General features: G+C 43.1%; 1 protein-coding gene across 7 annotated transcripts in view; it reads right to left on the bottom strand.

Annotated features, from left to right (window-relative positions):
* The window catches only part of FLT1 (fms related receptor tyrosine kinase 1), a 197,680-nt gene that overhangs the window by 105,205 nt on the left and 69,447 nt on the right, over positions 1 to 23,028 (bottom strand). For all 7 annotated transcript variants that reach the window (XR_014071093.1, XR_014071092.1, XM_081549343.1 and 4 more), the window contains 2 exons: positions 20,769 to 20,938; positions 20,003 to 20,162 (listed from right to left, as the gene is read on the bottom strand). Coding sequence is in view for 5 of the 7 variants with exons in the window: in XM_081549343.1 (XP_081405469.1) it covers positions 20,003 to 20,162; positions 20,769 to 20,938 (330 nt within the window). In the remaining 2 variants the exon portion in view is untranslated. The remainder of the gene's footprint in view (positions 1 to 20,002; positions 20,163 to 20,768; positions 20,939 to 23,028) is intronic.

Genomic DNA, 23,028 nt, shown 5'->3' with positions numbered 1-23,028 from the left:
TACATGCTCTGGGTTTGTTCCTGTGGCACTGATAGACTCTCCTTGCACACTCAGAAGCATTTGGCTCCTTTGCGACCAAAGACAGAAGCCACTTTTCTCACAGAGAAAGGCAAAGCCAGTGCTGGGATCCAACCTGCCATACTGGCAATTTTGACTGCTGGTCCCTACAGGCACACTATAGGCTGTTATGATTACCATAGACGCTATGCAGTATCACAGTCTACTCTAATAAGGATTATATTTTCTACACGCTAAGTAATTTCTACTGGGCTAAGTGATTCATATACACTATTGCATTGATCTCCACAATATCCTAAAAAGTAGGAACTCTTATCCCCCCATTGAATGGATGAAGAAATTGAGGATTAAGGAGGTTAAGTAAATTACCCACTAAATTACCTACTAAAGAGCTAGTAGGGCTTCCCAGGTGGCGCTAGTGGTAAAGAACCAGCCTGCCAATGCAGAAGACATAAGATTCAGGTTCTATCCCTGGGCTGGGAAGATCCCCTGGAGAAGGGCATGGCAACCCACTCCAGTATTCTTGCCTAGAGAATCCCATGGACAGAGGAGCCTGGTGGGTACAGTCCATAGGGTCAAGAGAGTCGGACACGACTGAAGCAACTTAGCATACACACACAAGGAGCTAGTAAGCGGCAGAGGCAGACTTTGTAATCGGTCTGTCTTACTCCAGAATCAGCGCATTTAACCTGTGTGCCACATGTAACATGTCCATGTTCTATCATCATCTAAAAAGAAACGTTATACTTCAGTGTTTCTTTGTATCCTGGGAGGAAAGACTTCTCAAATAATCACTACATATACATCATTACTGTGTTGGGGACTGGATGTCTTTTTTTTTTTTTTCCAGCCCTTTTGGCATTAATAACCTGGTCAACTGCTTTTCCCAAGATTTGACAACTAGCTCTCGTGATACACAACTCAAATGTACTGCGTGCCCACGGTGTGCGTGGTCTGCAATGACAGTCTACATTTCATTAGTCATCCTATGATTTCTGACCTCAGGTCTGTTCACCTTTACAGATCCATCATAGGAAATTCAGTGCAGCGTGTGCACCTGCTTATGCTTGCCTATGCTTTCCCTAAGGTGCTGACTTTGAACAGTCCTGATTGTCAGACTTTCTGCGGTCCTCCTGCCTTTCTTTCCCCTCCACCCTACTCCCAGTGCAGAGCTGGCTCTTTCTCTAAAGGATGGGTTGTTGCATCTGGTGGAATCAGAGGGGAGAGATGAGCTTTAGCCCACTGAGGGTTCTGTTCAGTTCAGTCGCTCAGTCGTGTCCGACTCTTAGCGACCCCATGAATCGCAGCACGCCAGGCCTCCCTGTCCATCACCAACTCCCGGAGTTTACCCAAACTCATGTCCATTGAGTCGGTGATGCCATCCAACCATCTCATCCTCTGTCGTCCCCTTCTCCTCCTGCCCCCAATCCTTCCCAGCATCAGGGTCTTTTTCAATGAGTCAACTCTTCGCATGAGGTGGCCAAAGTATTGGAGTTTCAGCTTCAACCTCAGTCCTTCCAATGAACACCCAGGACTGATCCCCTTTAGGATGGACTGGTTGGATCTTCTTACAGTCCAAGGGACTCTCAAGAGTCTTCTCCAACACCACAGTTCAAAAGCATCAATTCTTCGACGCTCAGCTTTCTTTATAGTCCAGCTCTCCCATCCATACGTGACCACTGGAAAAACCATAGCCTTGACTAGACGGACCTTTGTTGGCAAAGTAATGTTTCTGCTTTTCAATATGCTCTCTAGGTTGGTCATAACCTTCCTTCCAAGGAGTAAGCGTCTTTTAATTTCATGGCTGCAATCACCATCTGCAGTGATTTTGGAGCCCAAAAAATAAAGTCTGACACTGTTTCCACTGTTTCCCCATCTACTTCCCATGAAGTGATGGGACCAGATGCCATGATCTTAGTTTTCTGAATGTTGAGCTTTAAGCCAACTTTTTCACTCTACTCTTTCACTTTCATCAAGAGGCTCTTTAGTTCTTCTTCACTTTCTGCCATAAGGGTGGTGTCATCTGCATATCTGAGGTTATTGATATTTCTCCTGGCAATCTTGATTCCAGCTTGTGTTTCTTCTAGCCCAGCGTTTCTCATGCTGTACTCTGCATATAAGTTAAATAAGCAGGGTGACAATATACAGCCTTGACGTACTCCTTTTCCTATTTGGAACCAGTCTGTTGTTCCATGTCCAGTTCTAACTGTTGCTTCCTGACCTGCATACAGGTTTCTCAAGAGACAGGTCAGATGGTCTGGTATTCCCATCTCTTTCAGAATTTTCCACAGTTTATACGTGAACTGTGAACTTCCAGATGTTCAAGCTGGTTTTAGAAAAGGCAGAGGAACCAGAGATCAAATTGCCAACATCTGCTGGATCATCGAAAAAGCAAGAGAGTTCCAGAAAAACATCTATTTCTGCTTTATTGACTATGCCAAAGCCTTTGATTGTGTGGATCACTGAGGGTCAGTGTCTGTGTTTTCTTTGGAATGGCTCTCGTGGCAGAAAACACAGACTTTCTGAAGAACCGGGTGAGGTGGTTCAGCCCTTCATTCAGCCTTTTGAGAAACTGCTCGTTTTAGTGCCATTATGTGCCTGTAATGGTACCTGACTCCTATAGTTACCTGAAGTCTCATTTTGTAGACGATTTCTAGCAAACTTAATCACCACCCCAATACTAGAAGGTCTACTCTACAGCCTGAATCTTTCTTAAGATAGTTGTTTTTTGTTGTTGTCTTTTTAGGATCCCCTTTCACCTTGTGATAAATGACATTAAGCTGACCTTTCTTTCAAAAATCTCTGTTCTGCCAAGTTGGGCTCTTAGTTGGGCTGAAGGGAACCAGTTTCTAGTGGGCTGCTGTTACTGTACCAGGTCTTAGGCAGCCCCTGCGCTTAAGCTGAACTAACTCTAGTGGTCACCAGTGAAGTGGGTGTTACGATCTTCACTTCACGATTCCCTTTAGCAATAAGACAACTGAGACTCAGGAATATCCAATGTCTTGCTCCGATTCATAGAGAAAGTGGCAGACAGATCTGGAGTTAGAACCCAGATATTCCTCTTTCCACCACACCAGAACTCAGTCCATCCCAGGAGATGAATTCTGCTCCCAAGGGAATCCTCCCCCCAAAAAACTTTACCACCATGCTTCAGAGTCACGTTAGGAAACTCTAGGGGTCCTCTGAGGCCAACTGGTACAAAGTCAGACACCCGGAGAAGGGAAATCTTAGCTTTCAGAAGGAAGATGTAGCCCTGAGTCCTTTGGTGGGGACGCGGGGGGAAGGAGCAGAGGAATAGTTTATAATTATATTTTTTAGTTGGTTAGTTTTCATCATTAAAATGCTAAAATTATAGGAAATCTTGGCCTTCTGCTGGCTGATAAAGTTCATCATTAGAAAAAATCTTGCAGCAAAAGAAAGACCCCACTTTAATGGCAATCTTTTTTTTCCCCTTGGTAACTTAAAACTGTTGTCTGCATGAGTCCTAAACACGTTCTGGGATGAAGCTGGTATTTTATTAGAAATATCAGTACACTTATAGCAGGCAGCTGGTTTAGAGGGGACCTCTGGGGTGGGATGGGGGATGCACGGCAGTGAGCTGAGCACTCTAACATCCAGCGGCTGCCTATTTGAGCCTGAGCCATGCCTAGCAAGACAGTATATATTAATGTACAATGAAAGCACCTTTAATGTTGGGGTGAAAAGTGCTCTAAAAGTTCTACAGAGTCCCAAGATGGAGGCTAATCTCCCTCCCTTTTATTCTCTTCCGGATGATGGAAGCTGAGGGCTTCTTGTGCAAAGTCTGCATCTTTGTTTGGGGTCTGACTGCCCGTGCTCACTGTGATTAGAATCTGTTTGCGAAGAACAGTGAACCATTTCAAGTGAGGAAACAGAGGAGGAAGGCAGTAGTAAAGAGCAAACAGAGGCCGTAAAATGTCTTTTTAAAAAGTGGAAAGGGGAAGGAAAAAAAAAGGACCACCTGGATCCCCACCAAAGGACAGGAGTAGGGGCGGCTCCCCATCACCGCCCGCCCTCCTGCAGAAGGGCCTCGCGTAAACTTCCCTGCGCTACTGCGGGTGTCGGGTGTCGTGTCAAACAGCGGCACGCATGTGTCTGAGCCATCAGATTAACAGAATCTGCAAACACTATCTTTTCCCCTTCTCTCACATTCTCTTAAAACAAATAAAACAATACAGAGGAGAGGATGCTGGCAGAAGGCGGGCGGCGGAGAGCGGGCAGGAGTGTTTAGACAGAACGGTTCCTGCTCCTTCTGCTCCAGGAAAAGGGCCTGGGCCTCCGCACTGGTCACAGGGTCAGGCTGGGGGGATTCTGGGGCGGGGGCGGGCGTGGGGGGCCTTTCTGACACAGCCAGAGGACCTCGTGCTGCCTGGGAGCCCATAGTGAAAACTACTTCTTGTCTGAACGGCTTGGGGAGGGGAGCAGAGAAGGCTTTTCGGGGACTGGAGGCTGGGGGCGTCCAGGGGGCTGGCCAGCTCTGCTGAGATAAGAGCTTTTCCGTGAGCATTTTGGCCCGTGGCGCTTCCTGCTCTCGAGGCCCCGCGGTCCATTCACACTCAGAGCGAGGCCTGTCCTCCCAGCCCCCGCCTTCCTTCCTCCTCTTGCCCCCGCTTGCCTCCACTGAGGGCCCCCAGGATCACCCCCCACCCCCGACTCTGACTCTCTCTCTCTTTTAGGGAATAGGGGCCGGGGCATCCTGACTGACAGTCCTATACCACGGTGACCGCAGAGCTGGGAGGGGGTCACCTCCTCGGCTACATCCCGATAGGAGCCTTAGAGAAGCCATCCGTTTTCTTCATTCACTTTTCTTACTGAAAGGAGGGTCAGCGGAGGAAGGGTGATTGGATAAATTTTATTTAAAAAGTCTTTAGGGAAATGTTCGGGTGGTAAAGAACTCACCAACTCACCAACTTCTGCCAGTGCAGAAGACATAAGAGACGGAGGTTTGATCCCTGAGTTGGGAAGATCCCCTGGAGAAGGAAACGGCACTCCATTCCAGTATTCATGCCTGGAGAATCCCATGGACAGGGGAGCCTGGCAAGTTATAGTCTATGGGGCTGCAAAGAGTCAGACACGACTGAAGTGGCCGACTTAGCAGCAGCAGCAGCAGCAATAGCAGGAGTGACTACAAATAGCCTCCTTTACTTCCAGAAGATTCAAGGAGTCTTAAGGTATTGACTCCAGTTGCTCAGGGAAGCACATGCCAAGCTATGGCTATGTATTGTTTGCGTAAGGAGAGCAGATTACTATACCGCAGTCAACATGGAGACGTCCAGGTGGCCTTCAGGGCTGGATGGCAGGGAATCACATTAAGCAGAAATTCTAGACCAAGTCAGACCTGAGTCTGGATCATGGTTTTGCAACTTTCTGGTCATGGAAGGCAGGATGACAAGGTGGGGAGAATCATGTCATAGGAAATGGATCAGAGGCCTTGACTGGTCTTTCTAATTCCCCGAATACTTCTGAAATAGCGGGGTCATGTCAGCCCAAGGAATTATTCTTAATAAATTCGGCCTTGGTGTCATGCCACCAGTCACCATGGAGGAGGTGGTGATGACCAGCCCTGTGACACTCACTGTCTGGAGTGGAAATGTGGTTGAGGAATTCGTTGCCTACAGCCCACAGAGGAGAAGAGGAGAAATCACTTTTCTCGGATCTCAGTTCCTTGAAAAATTGTATTTCTCTTGTTTTGCCTTTATTTCATGGGCCCCTTCTTCTTGCAAATGTCTATTTCGTGTCTCTCTTTGACAACTAGCAAGTAAAGCATGTGGGCCATATCTCTGTCCTACCCCATCTTCATCCAGATTTGCTAAATAATGAATTGTCCTTTTCATGAACCACCTCGAATTCTTTGGGCATGGATATGTTCTTAACTAAGTATCACCCTCATGTCTGCCGATGCAAAAGGACCTTCTCTGAATTATTTCCTTTCTGTTTTTTAATCCCTGTAAAAAAACTAGTAAGACATGGTAACACGGGGCTGCTTTCTTTGAGTTGGCGATGTTAAGATGGGGTGGAAAATGGTAAAATCTTCAGATTATTCAGGAAGTTAGAGGAGTTGTCTAGGTTGGTCATAGCTTTTCTTCCAAGGAGCAAATGTCTTGTGCCTTTTAATTTCATGGCTGCAGTCACCATCTGCAGTGATTTTCACTTGCGAAGGTAAGCTATGACCAACCTAGACAGCATATTAAAAAGCAGAAACATTACTTTGCCAACAAAGGTTTGTCTAGTCAAAGCTATGGTTTTTCCAGTAGTCATGTATGGATGTGAGAGTTGGACTATAAAGAAAGCTGAGCACCGAAGAGTTGATGCTTTTGAACTGTGGTGCTGGAGAAGACTCTTGAGAGTCCCTTGGACTGCAAAGAGATCCAACCAGTCCGTCCTAAAGGAAAGCAATCCTGGAAGGACTGATGCTGAAGCTGAAACTCCAATACTTTGGCCATCTGATGTGAAGAACTGACTCATTAGAAAAGACCCTGATGCTGGGAAAGATTGAAGTTAGGAAGAGAAGGGGGCAACAGAGGATGAGATGGTTGGATGGACATGAGTTTGAGCACGCTAACAGGAGTTGGTGATGGACAGGGAAGCCTGGTGTGCTGCAGTCCATGGGGTTGCAAAGAGTTGGACATGACTGAGCGACTGAACTGACTAGAGGAGTTGTAATATCCTAGACCTGGCTGCATTGGTGAATTCTGCCTCAGCTCTTCAAACCCTCACTGCCCCACATCCTGTCCAGCCTACCATGGCACGTGGGCTCTGGACAATTACTGGCTTGTGCTCAATTGTCTTCTAATACTTTTCCATGCATTTGACTTTTCAATAACCATATCCTTAATAACAGAAGGAACTAAATCTTGTACTTCTTTTGGAGGACATGATTCTACTTCTTAAATGGACTATGTGTGAACAAATTAATTTTTATTTGAATCAAATGGTGCTAGTAGTTGCCTGCCCTTGAAGGAAGAAGACCGCCGCTGGTTACTTTCTTTTAACCTAGAAGGTGCTTCTGTGCATGTCAGCATCATTGCTTGCATAGAAACTCTCCAATACTATCTACTTGTCAGATGTGGGTCCCAATATGATGAGTCCATCCTGGGTCATTAATGCTCCTCCTTGGGAGTGGACAGCCCTGATGGTAGTAACATGGCGCTGGGTTGAGAGGGATGTGTGAGGTCACTGGAGGGTCAGCAGTGCCCCTTTCTCAACATGTCTGAGGTGAGTGATGGATGGCTTGGTTGACACCCATGTGAGGTTGAGTTCATGTCTAGTCCGCTATTATGATTGGCTCTTCTTGTCGGGCCATTGCTCAGTGAGAGACACTGTGCTCTTCTGCTGGTCCTCAGGTAGCTGGGCTAAGCTCTGAGGTTATGATGATGAGTACGACCTAGTCCTTGCTCTTAAGTAGCCCTCAGTCTGGTCAGATAATCACCGCTAACATCAACAACTTGTCTGCTGTTTACCAGGCATTGTACTCAACATCTTACAAATTAATTTCTTTGGAGTAAATCACCATGGTTAGAAAACCTGTCCAAAGATGCAAGCATGTTTTGCAGGGGAACATGAACCCAACGTCGGGGACTGTTTTGTCAGATCATCAGCGTTCATTGGACACTTGTGTGTATCTGATGCTAGAGAGGGAAGTAGCTTTGCAGTGGGTAACCCCAGAGCAACCAAAAACAACTGTAAGCAAACAGATTTGAGCTAAGTATTTGGGCTAAGTACTATTGGACTGTACATGCATGCTAAATCGCTTCAGTCATGTCCAACTCTTTGTGGCCCTAGGGCCTGCCTGGCTCCTCTGTCCATGGGATTCTTCAGGCAAGAATACTTGAGTGGGTTGCTTTGCCTTCCCCCAGGGGATCTTCCTGACCCGGGAATCAAACCCATGTCTCCTTCATTGGCAGGCGGGTTCTTTACCACTAGTGCCACCTGGGAAGCCCCACTACTGGGCTAAGCACTTTTATGCATTTTATCTCATTTAATCCCCCTAAACAACCTTAGTATGTCAGTGCTGTTACTGCAACTATACAGATCAGGAAACTTTGACCCAGAAGGTGGTTCACTTTGCCCAGAATCACACAGCCAGCAGGTGGTAGAAGCCAGGATGTAGACTCCAGAGCCCATGACCTTCGACTCTGGGCTACACTGCCTTTCTGCATTCTCACGCCTTTTAAAATTGTTCTTGATGTCATAACACAGGCTTCTCAAAAACATACTTGCTTTCTGGATCATGAGTTTTTGAGCAAAAAATATTCATTTTAATTTCTACATGGTTGTACATAGTGACAAATGAAGTGCGTGGATGGTGATGTGCTAAAAGGCCACTCGTATGCAGTCTCTGGCATATCAGCCAGGACTGGCTTCCCAGCGAGGTCCTTGGAACTCTCTGGGCCTCATCTCTGAAATGGTAGTAACTACAGTCCTTGTCTCATAGAAGTTCTGTAAGAGTTAAATGAGAGCTAATACATATAAAGCACTTATCCTTTACTTCTCAGTTGCTAAGTCATGTCTGACTCTCTGTGACCCCATGGACTGCAGCACGCCAGGCCTCCCTGTCCTTCACTATCTCCTGGAGTTTGCTCAGATTCATGTCCATTGACTTGGTGATGCCATCCAACCATCTCATCCTTTGCTGCCCCCTTCTCCTCCTGCCCTCAATCTTTCCCAGCATCAGGGTCTTTTCCAATGAGTCAGCTCTTCGCATCAGGTGGCCAAAGTTAGGTGCTTAATAAGTTTCAATAATAAGGAAAAAAAAAAACTCCAGGCCATACAGTCTACCGGCCATAATCTTCCATTTGGCTGTAAGTAGATTCTAAATACCATTTCTCTTTTCCTCACCTCACTTATCCAAAGACCTTTTTCACACTCACAAAAGAGGATTTCTCAATGAGGTAGCAATCTGTGATCATCTCACATGTTTTCAGTGATGAAGACAAGGCATGTGGAACATGAAAGCCCTAAGAAAAAGGGATAATAAGCAGCCACACAACTTTTTAAAAGGGCTGAGTGCAAACCTAAGACTTTGATCTTCAGACACAGAAGGCAAGCTTTGGAACCATAACACACATGACATGGGCTAAGGACGGGAGTATGACACCCCCCAGCCCCCACACCGAGTCTGTACAAGCCCATCATTCTGTAAGTGCCATGCTCTCTGGGGGGTAACCAGAGAGCAGGACACCTGGGTGGTGGCCAGGGAAGGCGAGCTGGAGCAGAATGACAGGCTGGCAAAGTTTTTAGCCTCCATTCAAGAAGTCCTAGGTTGGCTCCAAACCTCCCTTCCCAGATTTGGTTTTCATTTTACCTCGTCCTGGTGAGCCAGCCAATGACTTTCCAAGCATCTCCTCTTCGACCCCTCCTCATCATTCCCCTGAGTCCCTCTATCAGATCTGTCCTCTCCCTTCCCATCTGACCTCCCCCAGGACTTCCCATTACCTTAGGACCCAGATCTCCTCCCCCGCCTCACCATGATGCTCCCTCTTAACTGTCGTTCATTGAAACCACGTGGGTTTGTTTAGTCAACCAGAGTATAAGCACTTCCCTGGAGGAGGAAATGGTACCCTCCTCCAAGATTTTTGCCTGGGAAATCCCATGGACAGAGGAGCATGGCGGGCTACAGTCCATGGGGTCACAAAGAGTCAGACACGACTGAGCATGATAAACATCTTTCAGCAGGATGCAATACAATGTTGTAATGAAAATAAGAATAACAGGAATTACAAATATTTTCTTATTTTCCTTGTTATGGCTTCTTAGATACACTCATTATTTAAAAGTGGACAGTTCATTTTCAAATACATGGAGTTTTTAAAGTATCTTTGATATTAATTTCTCATTTAAATGCTTTCTTTTCTGCAATCACCCTCTGTTTTTTTAGTCTTTTATTTTATCAAGACTTTCAGTGGCTAAGTCAAAGAATCTCTCTTTGGTAAATGTCACATTGCACTTAAAAATATGTGGGTACTTTCAAATATCTTTTGATAGTGATTTCTAACAATTCCACAGTGATAAGAGAACAGACTCTGTATGATTTCAATACCTTTAGACCATGAAATTTTTGCACCTTGCTTTATGTCCCTGAATATGTGCGTCTCCTGTTTTTTACCTATGGGAACTTGAATAGAACTTGTATCCTGCTGTTGTGTGAAAATTGTATCAATCTTAATTATGTTGAATTGGTTTATAGTGCTTTTCAGGTCTACTGTATCCTTCTACTTTTCTGTCTATTCATTCTAATAATTTTTGAGAGTTTGATATTGAAACTATAATTAAAAATCTTAATTTATCTACTTAAAAAATAATCATAATGTACAGTGGAACTGTATTTAACTTTGTTCTGTATTTTCCAAGTCTCCTGTAAATGTGCTACCATACTTTCATAATCTAAAAAAGAATAAACAGGAATAATAAGCAGACAGAAATTTGAGACTTGGGTCTAGTCCTGGGCTTACCATCATCTAGCTATGAGGGGAAGAATAATTATCTTTGAGCTTCAGTTTCTCATCTATAAAACAAACTCTCTTTAATCTCTAAAATATCCTAAGTTCTTAAAAATTTTCTTGAAGTATAGTTGATTTACAGTGTGTTAGTTTCTGCTGTACAGCAAAGTGAATCAGCTATACATATACACATATCCACTCTTTTTTAGATTCTTTTCCCATATAGGTCGAGTATTGAGTAGAGCTCCCTGTGCTATACAGTAGGTCCTTATTTTCTATTTTATATACATTAATGTTTATACATCAGTCTCAATCTCCCAATTTATCCCTCCTCTGTCCTTTCCCCACTGGTAACCATAAGTTTGTTTTCTGCATCTGTGACTCTATTTCTATTTTGTAAATAAGTTCACTTATACCATTTTTTAAGAGTCCACAATATCATATGATATTTAGAATGTCTTAAATTCTAAGTGAATGAATCACTCAAGGAGACTAGAATCAGTCACGTCGAGGCTGAGGTTCGCAGCCTCCATGTCCCCTTTCATCAGCTGTAAACCCTTATGCTTTCTCCCTCATCTCCTTTTATCAATCTTCATGAGCTTTGTGAGGCCTGCTGAGGGTTGAGTGTTTGCTGAATCCTGACCCAGTAAATTAATCCTGAACCATGAATGGGAGAGAATGGACTTCCTTGTAGGAGATTAAACACTCCTGCGTGGTGGGAAAGTCACAGAGATGGCAGCACTATTCAGGGAATGTGCCTGTTCACTGTTTGAGTCGCTGTCCTTCTGAGGTTGGTCCTATGCAGGCTCGCTTGTCCCTGTGGGGTCTCTACCCCCTCAAAGGGTCTACTCCCTCTGCAGGTTTGGGACCTGAACCAGCTTCATTCACATCATCCCTGGTTCCCAAAGAGATTGTGAGATTGGAGTCAGATTGCCCCAATGTCTGCTAAGTTCTTTCTTCTTTCCTCCCCCAACCCCAGTTCAACTTTAACTCAACCAGTGGACTCTGAGATCGCTGGTGACAAGAGTAAACCCAAAAAGTGAGGCCAATGCTCTCCCAAACCTGTCCCCTCGAGGACTTCTGTTCCTTCCTCTAGGAACCCACAGCAATCCACCTTGAGAGGTCCCATGGCTCACCAACAAACAGTAACCTTCTGAAATGCCAACCTACTTAGCCTCTTCTATCCCAGATCTGAAAACACCTCAGAGAGAAAATTCTGAGCTTCAGTTTCCTTATGGGGAAATTGTGGCCATCGTGTAGAACTGCTGCACAGATTAGGGGTAATGTATTGAATGGAATGCGCACAACTTTGGCCCTAGAAAGGGTCATTGGTTCAATCTCTTACAGCTATCATCATGAAGTAGTCAACTGCATTTAAGGTGACAAAACATCCCATGAGGCTTCTAGAGAAGGTATGAAGAAGCGTATATTGAAGCTCATTAGAGAGTACCACCTGGACCCAAGTCTAAATCGATCACACGCTTCCTTCTAGCCCAGTCCACCGGGTTCTGCTTTTTCACCTAAAAGGGCAGTGAAGTTTATTAGGCTGGCCAAAAGATTTGTTTGGCTTTTTCCACAATATCTTATGGAATAATGTATTGGCCAACCTAATACATGAAAACCACAGACCAAGGTCCATGTTTCAAGAAACAGTCTCTCCAGCCCATGGATACAAAACTAAGATGTGGCTTTCCAAGGAAAGGTGCACGTTTTACAAGGGATTTGTTTACATATTATCTCAGGATCTTGTGTCAGGATAGGAGTTTCTAGATTCAGTCATGAAAATGCCCATTCTAAAATTAAAAAAAAAAAATCTGTGTACACGAGCCAAAGACAGTTGGGGAGGTTCTGCCAATGTTCTGGAGGAATCTCCCCAAATTGTGGGTTGCTACCTTCTGGTCTTCATACTCCAGGGAAGCTAACATTGAACTTTGCTCAAAAGATCCCTCTAAAAATCACCCAGCAAGACTTGCTGTGACTCAGCCTTTTGGTTCAATTTAAACACACAATGGAATGCTTGATAGGAATTACAGGAGACAGTTAATTCATTAGCAGCAATTATTCATCGGACTCCCTGTATTCCTAGGAAGAGTGGGGAATGAGGAAAATCTCACAAAGCATAGGAAAGTGGCAAAAAGGCATTGGCAAACGAGCTCGCTCTGTTTTGAGATCTCTGCATGAAATATTAATAAGGGCTGTTGTCAGAAGACTCACACAGGTGGCGAACACTTCCTTATCCCATAATTATATAACAGAAGGCAAGACGTTTCCCAAGTGATCAGCCACTTTTGGCTTGTGATGAAGCTTCTTGGGGGTGGCCAGATTTACGTTGCTGTTGTTAAAGCTCAAAGTCCTGTTCAGGTGGGCTTGGGTGAAGTGGTCATCTTTTAAGTCCTTGTTTTGATCTGAGGTTTTGCATGTGCCAAGCTAAAATTCTCTGGAGCCTGTCTGGTTTGAGTCTGCCTAGGTATACCCACATGAGACGACGGTACAAATTGTATACTTAGAAGGAGTGTGATAAATATTAAAGCATGAAGTATGTGATCAAATTTCCAAAAGACGAGGTCATCTTAAATTACAGCTTCTCTCTGACATTGACCTACATCTAGCCCCAGGAGAGGTTGGCTTTTTCAGTGTTTAAACCGGTAAAACTTGCATTTTGTAGCTAGAAAAATCAGATACGGGACATAAAATTGTTTCAGCATAAAAAGAATAGACAGCCATGCTGGTAGTCAATTAAATTTGGGTCCTTGAATACATTTCTCATTAACTACCATTAATGATTGTTTTGTTTTTGCCCTGTTAATTTTACATACCCCACTGGTGCACAAAACTGCTTCTCCCAAATGATCTAGACCTAATACATCCTTAATGATTCAGGCCTTCCTTTCTCTGCCAATTTGGTGATGTAAACAATAGAGAAATGCAATTAAGCAACTTCTCAGAGTTCCTAGAGGCCTCTGCCTCCGTATTTTGTAGGCCAACCCCGACTCCCCTCCCCCACAAAACACTCCCCCCGACTGCTCCCTGCAAGAGTGTTTCAGAAATGGAATGTCAAACTGTGTGGCAGGGAATATAATTTCCTTCCTTTTTTTAAAAATTGAAGTAGAGTTGATTTACAATGTTGTGTGTGTTAGTCATTCAGTTGTATCCAACACTTTGCGACCCCCATGGACTGTAGCCCACCAGGCTCCTCTGTCCATGGGATTTCCTAGACAAGAATACTGGAGTGGGTTGCCATGCCCTTCTTCAGGGGATCTTCCCGACCCAGGGATCGAACCCAGGGCTCCCACATTTCAGGCAGATTGTCTGCCGTCTGAACAATGCTGTGTTACAGGTAATATTTTCAGGCTGGGCAAAAAGTTTGTTTGGACCTAGACGGGTAGGATGGGAGGGAGGTGGGAGGGAGGTGGGAGGGGGAAGCAGGATGGTGGGGACACATGTATACCTATGGTTGATTCATACTGATATATGGCGAAAACCAGCACAGTATTGTAAAGTAATTATCCTTCAATTTTAAAATAAATTTTTTTTAAAAAGTTTGCTTGGATTTTTCCATAATACCTTATGGAAAACCCAAGCAAACTTTTTGGCCAACCCAACATTTTCTATCAAACACCTAAACACAGAATTATTTGAGACTCCAAATCTGATTTGCTTTATTTTTGCTTTAAAGCTTTGGAAGTAGGTCCTTGAGATTCTCCATAGATGTCTATTAGGTTTTCTTAGCAAACCCACCATTTTAACTAAGAAAGCAATAAAGAATACTCTACCCACGTCACCTTCCGTGAGCTGAGAATCCAGCTACACTGCATGTGTTCTGAAACACTGCACTGGCAAAAGACCAAATGGAACAAGAAAGGTTTTAGGGCTAACTGGGCAAAGAATGACAATGTCTTGGTCTGTATGGGCTGGACAGAACTGACAGAGGAAAACAGCAGCAGTGAAGGAGCTGCTACATTTTTTTCCTTAATGAGTTATTGTCAACACTATAATTACTGAGTCAATTCTGCACCATGGCATACACCATTAACATAAGACTTTTCTTAACAACCGCTCTGCATTAGTAAGTTTTTTTTTGTTGTTGTTGTTCATTTGGCCCTGACCTTCAGAGTTAACCCTGAGGTCCAATGGCTTTATAATTTGTAAGAAGTGGAAGGGAAATAGTGTGCAACCACTAGGAAATTATTTCAAGCTCTTCAGAAAGAAGAAAACGTCATTTTAAGTGGTTGTCTCATTTCACTCGTTAACTCACGGGGTATTATAGGAAAGGGGAAGCAGGGCAGTTACCATTCACAGAAGGGGAAACTGGAGCCCAGATTAAATAACTGGCCAAGGTCACACAGAAGTCAGGGACAGGGCCAAGAATAGAACCCACTTCCTTCATTCCCAGGTCTCCATGCCCAAGACTGTGGAAAAGAGACGCTGCAGGTACGTATAGAGACAGGATGCATAATCACCCAATGGGTTTGACTTTACATAAGTAAATTCTAAACACAAAAGGTATATATCTTTGTTTTGCTCAGTCAGTATCAGCAGACGCGGCAAGTCTATTTAGACTGAATACTGACCATGTGCACAATGCATTGTAAGATATAGGTAATGTCAACACCGTGTATCAGATTTCTCTCTACAGATTTTTATGGGTCACAGATAGCTGGGGAAGGAAGCAAGACTTTCTCAAGAACCCAGTATACCTAACATTTTCCATCAAAGCATGATGACACAGATGTGAGGCAACTATATTGTAATCTATTAGTGTTGTTGATGACCTGGAAATGATAATTTGTGATGCTGAGAAGGGGAGAATTACAGTAGCCTCTGGTTTAAAGAATGTCTGTTCTAAAACCCAAACTGCCATCCTTAAAGGCTGCTGGCCTTGAACCTCCTTACATTGAAGAACCAGATTGCCCTTCCCCAATTTCTCCTGGCTTCCTGAAATTCATCCTCCCCATTCCTCAAAGAGGGGGCCCCTTCCAAACAGTCCCATATTGTTCCTTGACAGAGCATCCTCCATGGAGCAGGCAGCCTTATCTGAGCAATTTTTCTATGAGAGTGGACCAGCACTGTGACAGAGCTCACCAAGGACCATGAGATTGCGACCAGCTCACCTCGTGGGTGGTTAATAGTTCTACTTAGTTCTTCACAATCCGGGTTGGAGGGCTTGGGTGGGGGGGGGTGAAGTTCTAAAAATCTGGCTGGAGTCAGCTCTCTTACATCCCTGTGTATCCCACCCCAGCTTCAGCCAACCCGCAGGTCAGAACCACTTCCTCCCATGACGGGAAACAATGAATGTGGCTGGCCCAACTCCCCCATCACACACTTGGGTTCATTCTTACTTTTGCCTAGCTCATCTATCTTGCCTTCTTCTTTTTCTCTGCTTCTGAAAGATCATAAATTCTGTTTTCCTCGATTCTGCAACCCAGACCTACTAGATCTCTCTTTCTAAAGCACAGCAAAATCACATTTTACTTTCCATAGTCTTTGTGCTTGTTTCTCAGAAATATTAGGTAAAAGTTCTCATGGTTGTGAAACTAGCTATGCAGTAGGGAGAAAAATGTTTTCCAAGTTCCTTGAAAGTTTTGGAGCCTTACTTGGAGACATTTACCCTAATGCAAGCAATAATTACAACCTTGCAAGATTCCCATGGCACTCTGTACCTTTCTCAAACACACTGCCTTATTTGAGCCTTATATACTCCCTATGAAGTGTTTGTACTCACCTCTATTTCATATGAACAGAAGCTGTAAACTACACATGTGAAAAGTACTGTAAGCTCACCACCCTCCTGTGTGCTCCCTGGTTTATGCTCAGGCTGACATGGGGCAAGTTAGGACAATCTATTTAGAAGTCTCTGCCAGTTGCTGGAGGTGAGAGAAATCCCACATTCCACCTCATTTGGTATTACAGTAGAAAAATCTGCCTGCCGTGACGGAGATGTGGCCCGAGCCATGGGTTTGATCCCTGGGTTGGGAAGATGCCCTGGAGAAGGAAATGGCTAACCACTCCAGTATTCTTGCCTGGGAAATTCCATGGACCGGGGAGCCTGGGGGTTACAATCCATGGGGTTGCAAAGAGTCAGACACAACTTAGCGACTAAACACACACATAATAACAATGTTTTTAAAAATTCAAAACAGTCTGCTGCTTCTACTACTTTACTATCCAAAGAATTAAAAGGCGGGGAAGATTCTACTGTATTTTCTCTCAGCTCATTATGTATGTGAATTTAAAAGTAACTATCCTTCCCCAATCCTTATCCTTAATGTCTTATGAGGACAAATTCTAGGTGAATCAAAAACCACAATGTCATTCAGTTTGAGCATAGCTTAGCAGCTTACCACATTGTTTTTAAAGGAGACAATTTTTGTTAAATTTATTTAAGGCTCTTAGTATTCACAAAGATGAACTACTTGAACAGTTCCGATCATTTTAAAAAATATATTTATTGGACTCCAGGAAACTATACAGTAAGTCTGAATCTCTTTACTCATTAACCAGTTGGCCACTTTAAACCAATGAATAGTTTTGAGCTACTTAAACACATTCTAACCTCAAAACTAATGCTTTGGTGTGGTCCATAGATAGATATCCCTTAACTAGAGCCTAAAAATTAAATACCAAGAATTATTCTACATATGCAAGAGTCATGTGTATATATTAATCATGTAATCTCTTTTGGCAAAGATGCACATTCAAAGATAACATTCTCTAAATATGTACTGTGTAAACCAGAATAAGTAAGATTTTTACAATCCATGCACTAGAACATCCATTATTTAAATGTCACTACCTAAAATTCCTGCCTGCAACTGAATCTAAGTATATAAAACTAGTTCATATAAAGACATATTTGAAAAATCTTAGTAGTAAAAGAGGGCTTTGTCTGTCAGTGCGAGCTCTGATCTCTCTGCAGGGTGAAATCAAGTTCTTCTATCTGTTCTCTAACGTACAAAGGTCCCATGTATCTTTCTGAAATATCTCTACATTAAATGTACTGGTTTAACCATCAAGCATCAAAGCTGGACCTGACACAGGTAAGCTACTCAGTCTACTGACTTAAAAAAGTGAGAGACTCTTAAGGATACACACATTTTCTGCAGATAATTTCAAGTAACAAGTTATTTGTAAATGAATCATCACTGAAAGAGTGAAAACTTTCATTTGTGATCTGTCTTGTGATAGGAAGAAAGAAAAGAAAACCTTTAGCAATAAGAGAATATGTCAGACGGCCAACAAACATTTACAGAGATTTAAGGTACTGCTCGCAATCTTTGAGAGAGTTCCAAGAGGAATAAGATATCTTTCTAGGCCTTGGCAAAAAAAAAATGGGAGAAGGATCCCCCTTACCACAGAGAAATCGGGGAAAAAAAAGAGGTAATGTTTATAAAGTTTCACTTCAGCTGACCTCATTCCCAAAACCATATTTTATTAGCATTATTCAAACTTAACTTTATAATATTGTGTTCTGTCACTCATAATTTTTATTTTCTAGCAGAGTCATTAGCTCTAATCCTGAATAGAAATGAAATTTTAGATTTGCTATTGTCAAATCACAATAAGAATATTCTTAAAGGGCTATGTTATTCTATAAAAATTCAACTCTATACCTTTATCCAAACCTAAAAGCTTAAGTTAATTATTCTAAATGCATTTGCAAGTAGTTATTGTTTAGTTGCTAAATTGTGTCCAACTCTTTGCAACTCTATGGACTGTAGCCCCCCAGGCTCCTCTGTCCATGGGATTGCCCAGGTAAAAATACCTGAGTGGGTTGCTATTTCCTTCTCCAGGGGATCTTCCCGACCCAGAGTTCAAACCCGAGACACCTGCATGGGCAGGCGGATTCTTTACCACTAAGCTACCTGGGAAACCCCAATTGCAAGTTAGGTTAGTACAAACATCAAGGCCTTAATGATTCCATAAATATGGATGTCTATTTCCAAATCAGCAAAATAATAAAATCTCAGTATATTTCACTTTCTTTGGGGTTAAATAATCACAGTGGTAGAGAAGGTATTCCAGATCTGTGAGTTCTCATATTTCTATTTTTAGCAAAGGATTCATTCATATGAGAAATCAGATGTGTGAAAACAGCCACTTCTCAGGAATTATACACTCATCCAGGAACTTTCACAATCAGGATAATATGCCTTAAAAGATTGAAACACGAGATGAAGACAGGCTGAAATTGCAGGAAGTATCTAGAAAACCAAATAGCCTCTTCTGTTTATGCTAGAATTATGTCGTGTTTATTTTTTTATCAAGCTAATTTAAAAAAGTAACAGCAACTCTCCCAACCACTCTACAAGTGGGACGAAAAGCAATAAAGAAAACATTTTGGCCTAATGCTAATTGTTGAGCAATCTCACTACTATCTGACTACTGCACCCATCAATTCTATTTGTGTACCTTCAAATTAGCTCCCATGAACTATCACGTATCAATCCTCTAGACTAAACAGTAATGGAAAACGGCAAACAGGGCTTGGTCATCAACAGGAAGCAAGGAAACACTGCATGGTTAAGAGAGGGCAGGGCTGTGTTCACTCAGCAAATACACCCCGAGCATCTGTGTATTCAGACAGGATGCTGAATCAGCTCATAGCTCAGAGAAGGCAAGTGTACCCACAACCTTGTGATGTGACAGTGGTGTCAGCAAAGGGCTGTTCACACTGAGGAGGGAGAAAGGAGCCTGGCTGAGACAGTCAGGAAGGTTCGTGGAGAAGGTGACCCCACTGATGAGCCTAGGAAGATAAAGATGGACCTCTTAGGGGGCAGAAAGCACGTGGAAGGTCATTTCCGACAAGCGTAAGAGCACACACAGGGCCTAGGCAGGGCAATGATCACCCATGCTGCGAAGATCTGATGTCATGCTCAGAGCTTTTGCAGTGCTAAACGGGGGGACCAGTAACTGATACAGTGATGGAGCCGAAGTCTGTGGGTGCCCGGCTGGAAAACAAGAGACAGGAGTTCCAACCCGAATTCCAAAGAGTGGCTCACAGGGGGACCCTCATTCTGTCCCTGTGCTCATAGTCTAGAACTATAAGAATTATGATGTGGTTAGCCATGGTACGGAGAAGGCAATGGCACCCCACTCCAGTACTCTTGCCTGGAAAATCCCATGGACGGAGGAGGCTGGTAGGCTGCAGTCCATGGGGTCGCTAAGAGTTGGACACGACTGAGCGACTTCACGTTCACTTTTCACTTTCATGCACTGGAGAAGGAAATGGCAACCCACTCCAGTGTTCTTGCCTGGAGAATCCCAGGGACGGCGGAGTCTGGTGGGCTGCCTTCTATGGGGTCGCACAGAGTCAGACACGACTAAAGCGACTTAGCAGCAGCAGCAGCAGTAGCCATGGTAAGGAAGAAGTGTAGGTAGACTGCCTACCTTTTCCCAGGGCAGGGGAAGCCTTGCCCACTGTGGACCGCACATCCAAAGTGCCAACTCCCATCTGTGGCTGTGAAATATCCTGGGGTCCAGATGTTGAAGAGCATTCAAAAGTTATCTGAGAAACGAACCATGCCTACCTTGCTTTGGAGTGATTATGGTTACAGGGGTGCCAGAACCATGTGATGGTAGGTCGGGGGACTCCATAAATGGTGCAGGTCAGGATCTGTCTGCTGCCCAGTGGGTACAGGATCGGATCCGGGAATGATGATACAGACTTTTCGTAAATCTGGGGTTTCACTGAAAGGAGAGAACAGGACAGAGGTTGAGAACTGGTCTAATGACTGGACCACAACACCAAGGACTGCGTTCTCACTGGTTTTGATGTCAAGGAGACAAACACATGGATGAAAACCAAACCTGTGTAACTGTCAACATAATGTCAGTTGAAAAGCAATAGATGTGTTTTGAGAGCATGTAAATACTTGATTCCATGGTATGGACGTTCCGATCACAATGATAAAAAAAAAAATCACATTGCTATGGGAGATAAGAAGCAACCATGAAATAGTTGGGATGGGGGCAGAGTGGTTTTTAAAACAATTGAAAAAATTTTTATTTTGTTATACTGACTTTAAAAATTAATTTTTATTAGAGTAGTTGCTTTACAATGTTGTGTTAGTTTCTACTGTACAGCAAAGTGAATCAGCTATATGTATATATTTATGTATCCTCCCTTTTCTGGATTTCCTTCCCATTTAGGTCAGCACAGAGCACCAAATAGGGTTCCCTGAGTGAGACAGCAGGTTCTCATTCATTATCTATTTTATTTGCTGGCTTTTGACACAAATGGCCACTAATTTCACCTCCACCAGAACCAAAAGAAAGTTTGAACGGTGAACTTACCATTGACAATCAGAGTGGCAGTGAGGTTTTTGAACACATTTGCCTGCTTTATGCCCAGCAAGATTGTGTAGTCCCCTGCATCTTCGGCAGTCACATCTTTGATAAACAACGAATAGCCACGAACCAGATAGCGGGCAGACTTCTCAGTGGCCGGTGACCCATCTTTTAACCTGTGGTTAAGCGCATGATCAGTAAGTTATTTCATACCACTATTAGACAACACGTTAACATTGCCATGTAAGGATGTGAGCTCCAGTTTAGATATCTAGAGCCCTGGATTCCTCAACAGCCACTTAAAACATTTAGACACTGACTTAGTAAAGCCCAGTGGGGGAATTTTAGATTGGGAAACACTGCTTTGTTGATAGGCGAAGAGGAAGAGGTAAGCTGAGGGAAGAAAGACAAGTGATGATTTAATGTACCCACATGGATGCTGGTTGCTACTGTGACTTAAGTATTAACCCAGAAGCACGGGCTGATTCCATCTGAGATGTTTTTCAGAGTTCTCCACGAGGTTCCATCGCAATACAAGGGTCATTGTAAGTCAGATCAACTAGATCACTTCTCCAGATAAAAACAAAAATAGACTTTCCCATTGTGGCCTCATGTGGAGTTCTTATTAGTTATATAAATGGTCACACCAGTTGTCCCTTTCATAAGCTATAGTGAAATCAAGATTATCAAGGTTCTTTCCTCTGGGAAAGATTAAGGCACAAAACTCACAAACAAAAGGTATAAACTTAAAAATAATTTTTTTAAACTTTAGAGACAGACTCAACGCCTAGGTTTCACTCAATTACATACAGAACCGAAAGTCAGGCTAGCAGGTTCACCCCGGCTCTGCCACTGTATGCCATGAACTTGACTAAGTCATTGATTCTCAGTTTCTCCAAGTTTCTCAAAGATCTCTTAACTGTAAAACTCTGTGATTTCATTAAATAGCACAGTTCTTTCAATGGGCATTTTTCATAGGCTTCCCTCATGGCTCAGTGGTAAAGAATCTGCCTGTCAGTGCAGGAGATGGCAGGTTTGATCCTTGGGTCGGGAAGATCCCCTGGAGAAGGAAATAGCAACCCACTCCAGTATTCTTGCCTGGGGAATCCCATGGACAGAGGAAGCTGGTGGGCTACAGTCCATGGGGCCACAGAGTCAGATATGACTGAGCGACTAAACAATAACAAGTAGGAATTTATTGTGTTCTGCATAAAGCTGTAATGTTAGCAATGGCATTGGTTCATAAGCATGCAAACAAATTTTAGTTCCCAGCAGGTCTCATTTCCAAAGCAGCAAAATGCATGATTTTAAACCATGCATTTTGCTGTGATTATAAATCCCATTTTAGTTTTAAATTATTTCTTATGAACAAGTTGTTACTTTCAAAATTGGATTTTTTGTTTATTTGTTTTAGATCTTTGCTACTTAGCTACTAGAGAAATTGGCAGTGTTGAACAGAGGGCTATGTACTTCCTAGAGTGGAGTGTATATTATTCCTATTGGAATAACATACATTCATAGGAAATTTACTATTAAACTTTTTAGATATTATGAAACAAAACCTCTCTTCTACTGCAATGACAAGAAGGGACGTAGCACAAAGTCTCATTTTCTCTTTAATGCCCTATTAATGATGTAGAGGAAAACTAAAATGCTACACCCATTTGATATTGAAAGCAAAACAAGCTGTGGTTGAGATTCTATATTGTGTGGGTTGTTTTCCTAATCAGTTGTGTACTATACTCTTTGTCTGGAATGCAATGGCTTGGGCCAAAGATCCTGGCATTTAGAAATGATTTCACAAAATGATTGCAGATTATCAACAGATTACATTGTTTCACATCAGGTGTTGGGCTCGCATTAAAAAAAAAAAAAAAGTTGCTTAAAGCATTTCTGAATATGCAAACTTCCAGCCAGAAAACCTTTTAATTAGTTCAAGTAGGGCCATGGGTGCACCCCTTCCACCAAATCAGTCTTGTCTCTATTAATGTTTGTTTAATTTTAAAACGAGACTGGAACTTTCAGCCCAGCTGTATCTAAAAGAATTATTTTCCGATTATAAGAGAATTATTATCCTCATCACAAGGGCCCACTTCTTCAGGGTTAATAGAGCATGTTACATACTCAAGATGCTTCCTAATCGTTGCTCACTCAACATACTCCATTCAGAGGAGGTTGACATCATAGGAAGGTTTAGAGAGGCAGAAATTTAGTCGCAGGGAGTGAATGACTAAACTGCCATGAGCACTCAGAACACCCTAACCCT

The sequence above is a fragment of the Giraffa tippelskirchi genome, chromosome 12 (genome assembly GCF_054371585.1).
Source record: "Giraffa tippelskirchi isolate mGirTip1 chromosome 12, T2T-mGirTip1v1.2.pri, whole genome shotgun sequence".
Classification (NCBI taxonomy): domain Eukaryota; kingdom Metazoa; phylum Chordata; class Mammalia; order Artiodactyla; family Giraffidae; genus Giraffa; species Giraffa tippelskirchi.
The sequence above is the reverse complement of the archived record's forward strand: the minus strand, read 5'-3'. Positions and strand labels throughout refer to the sequence as shown.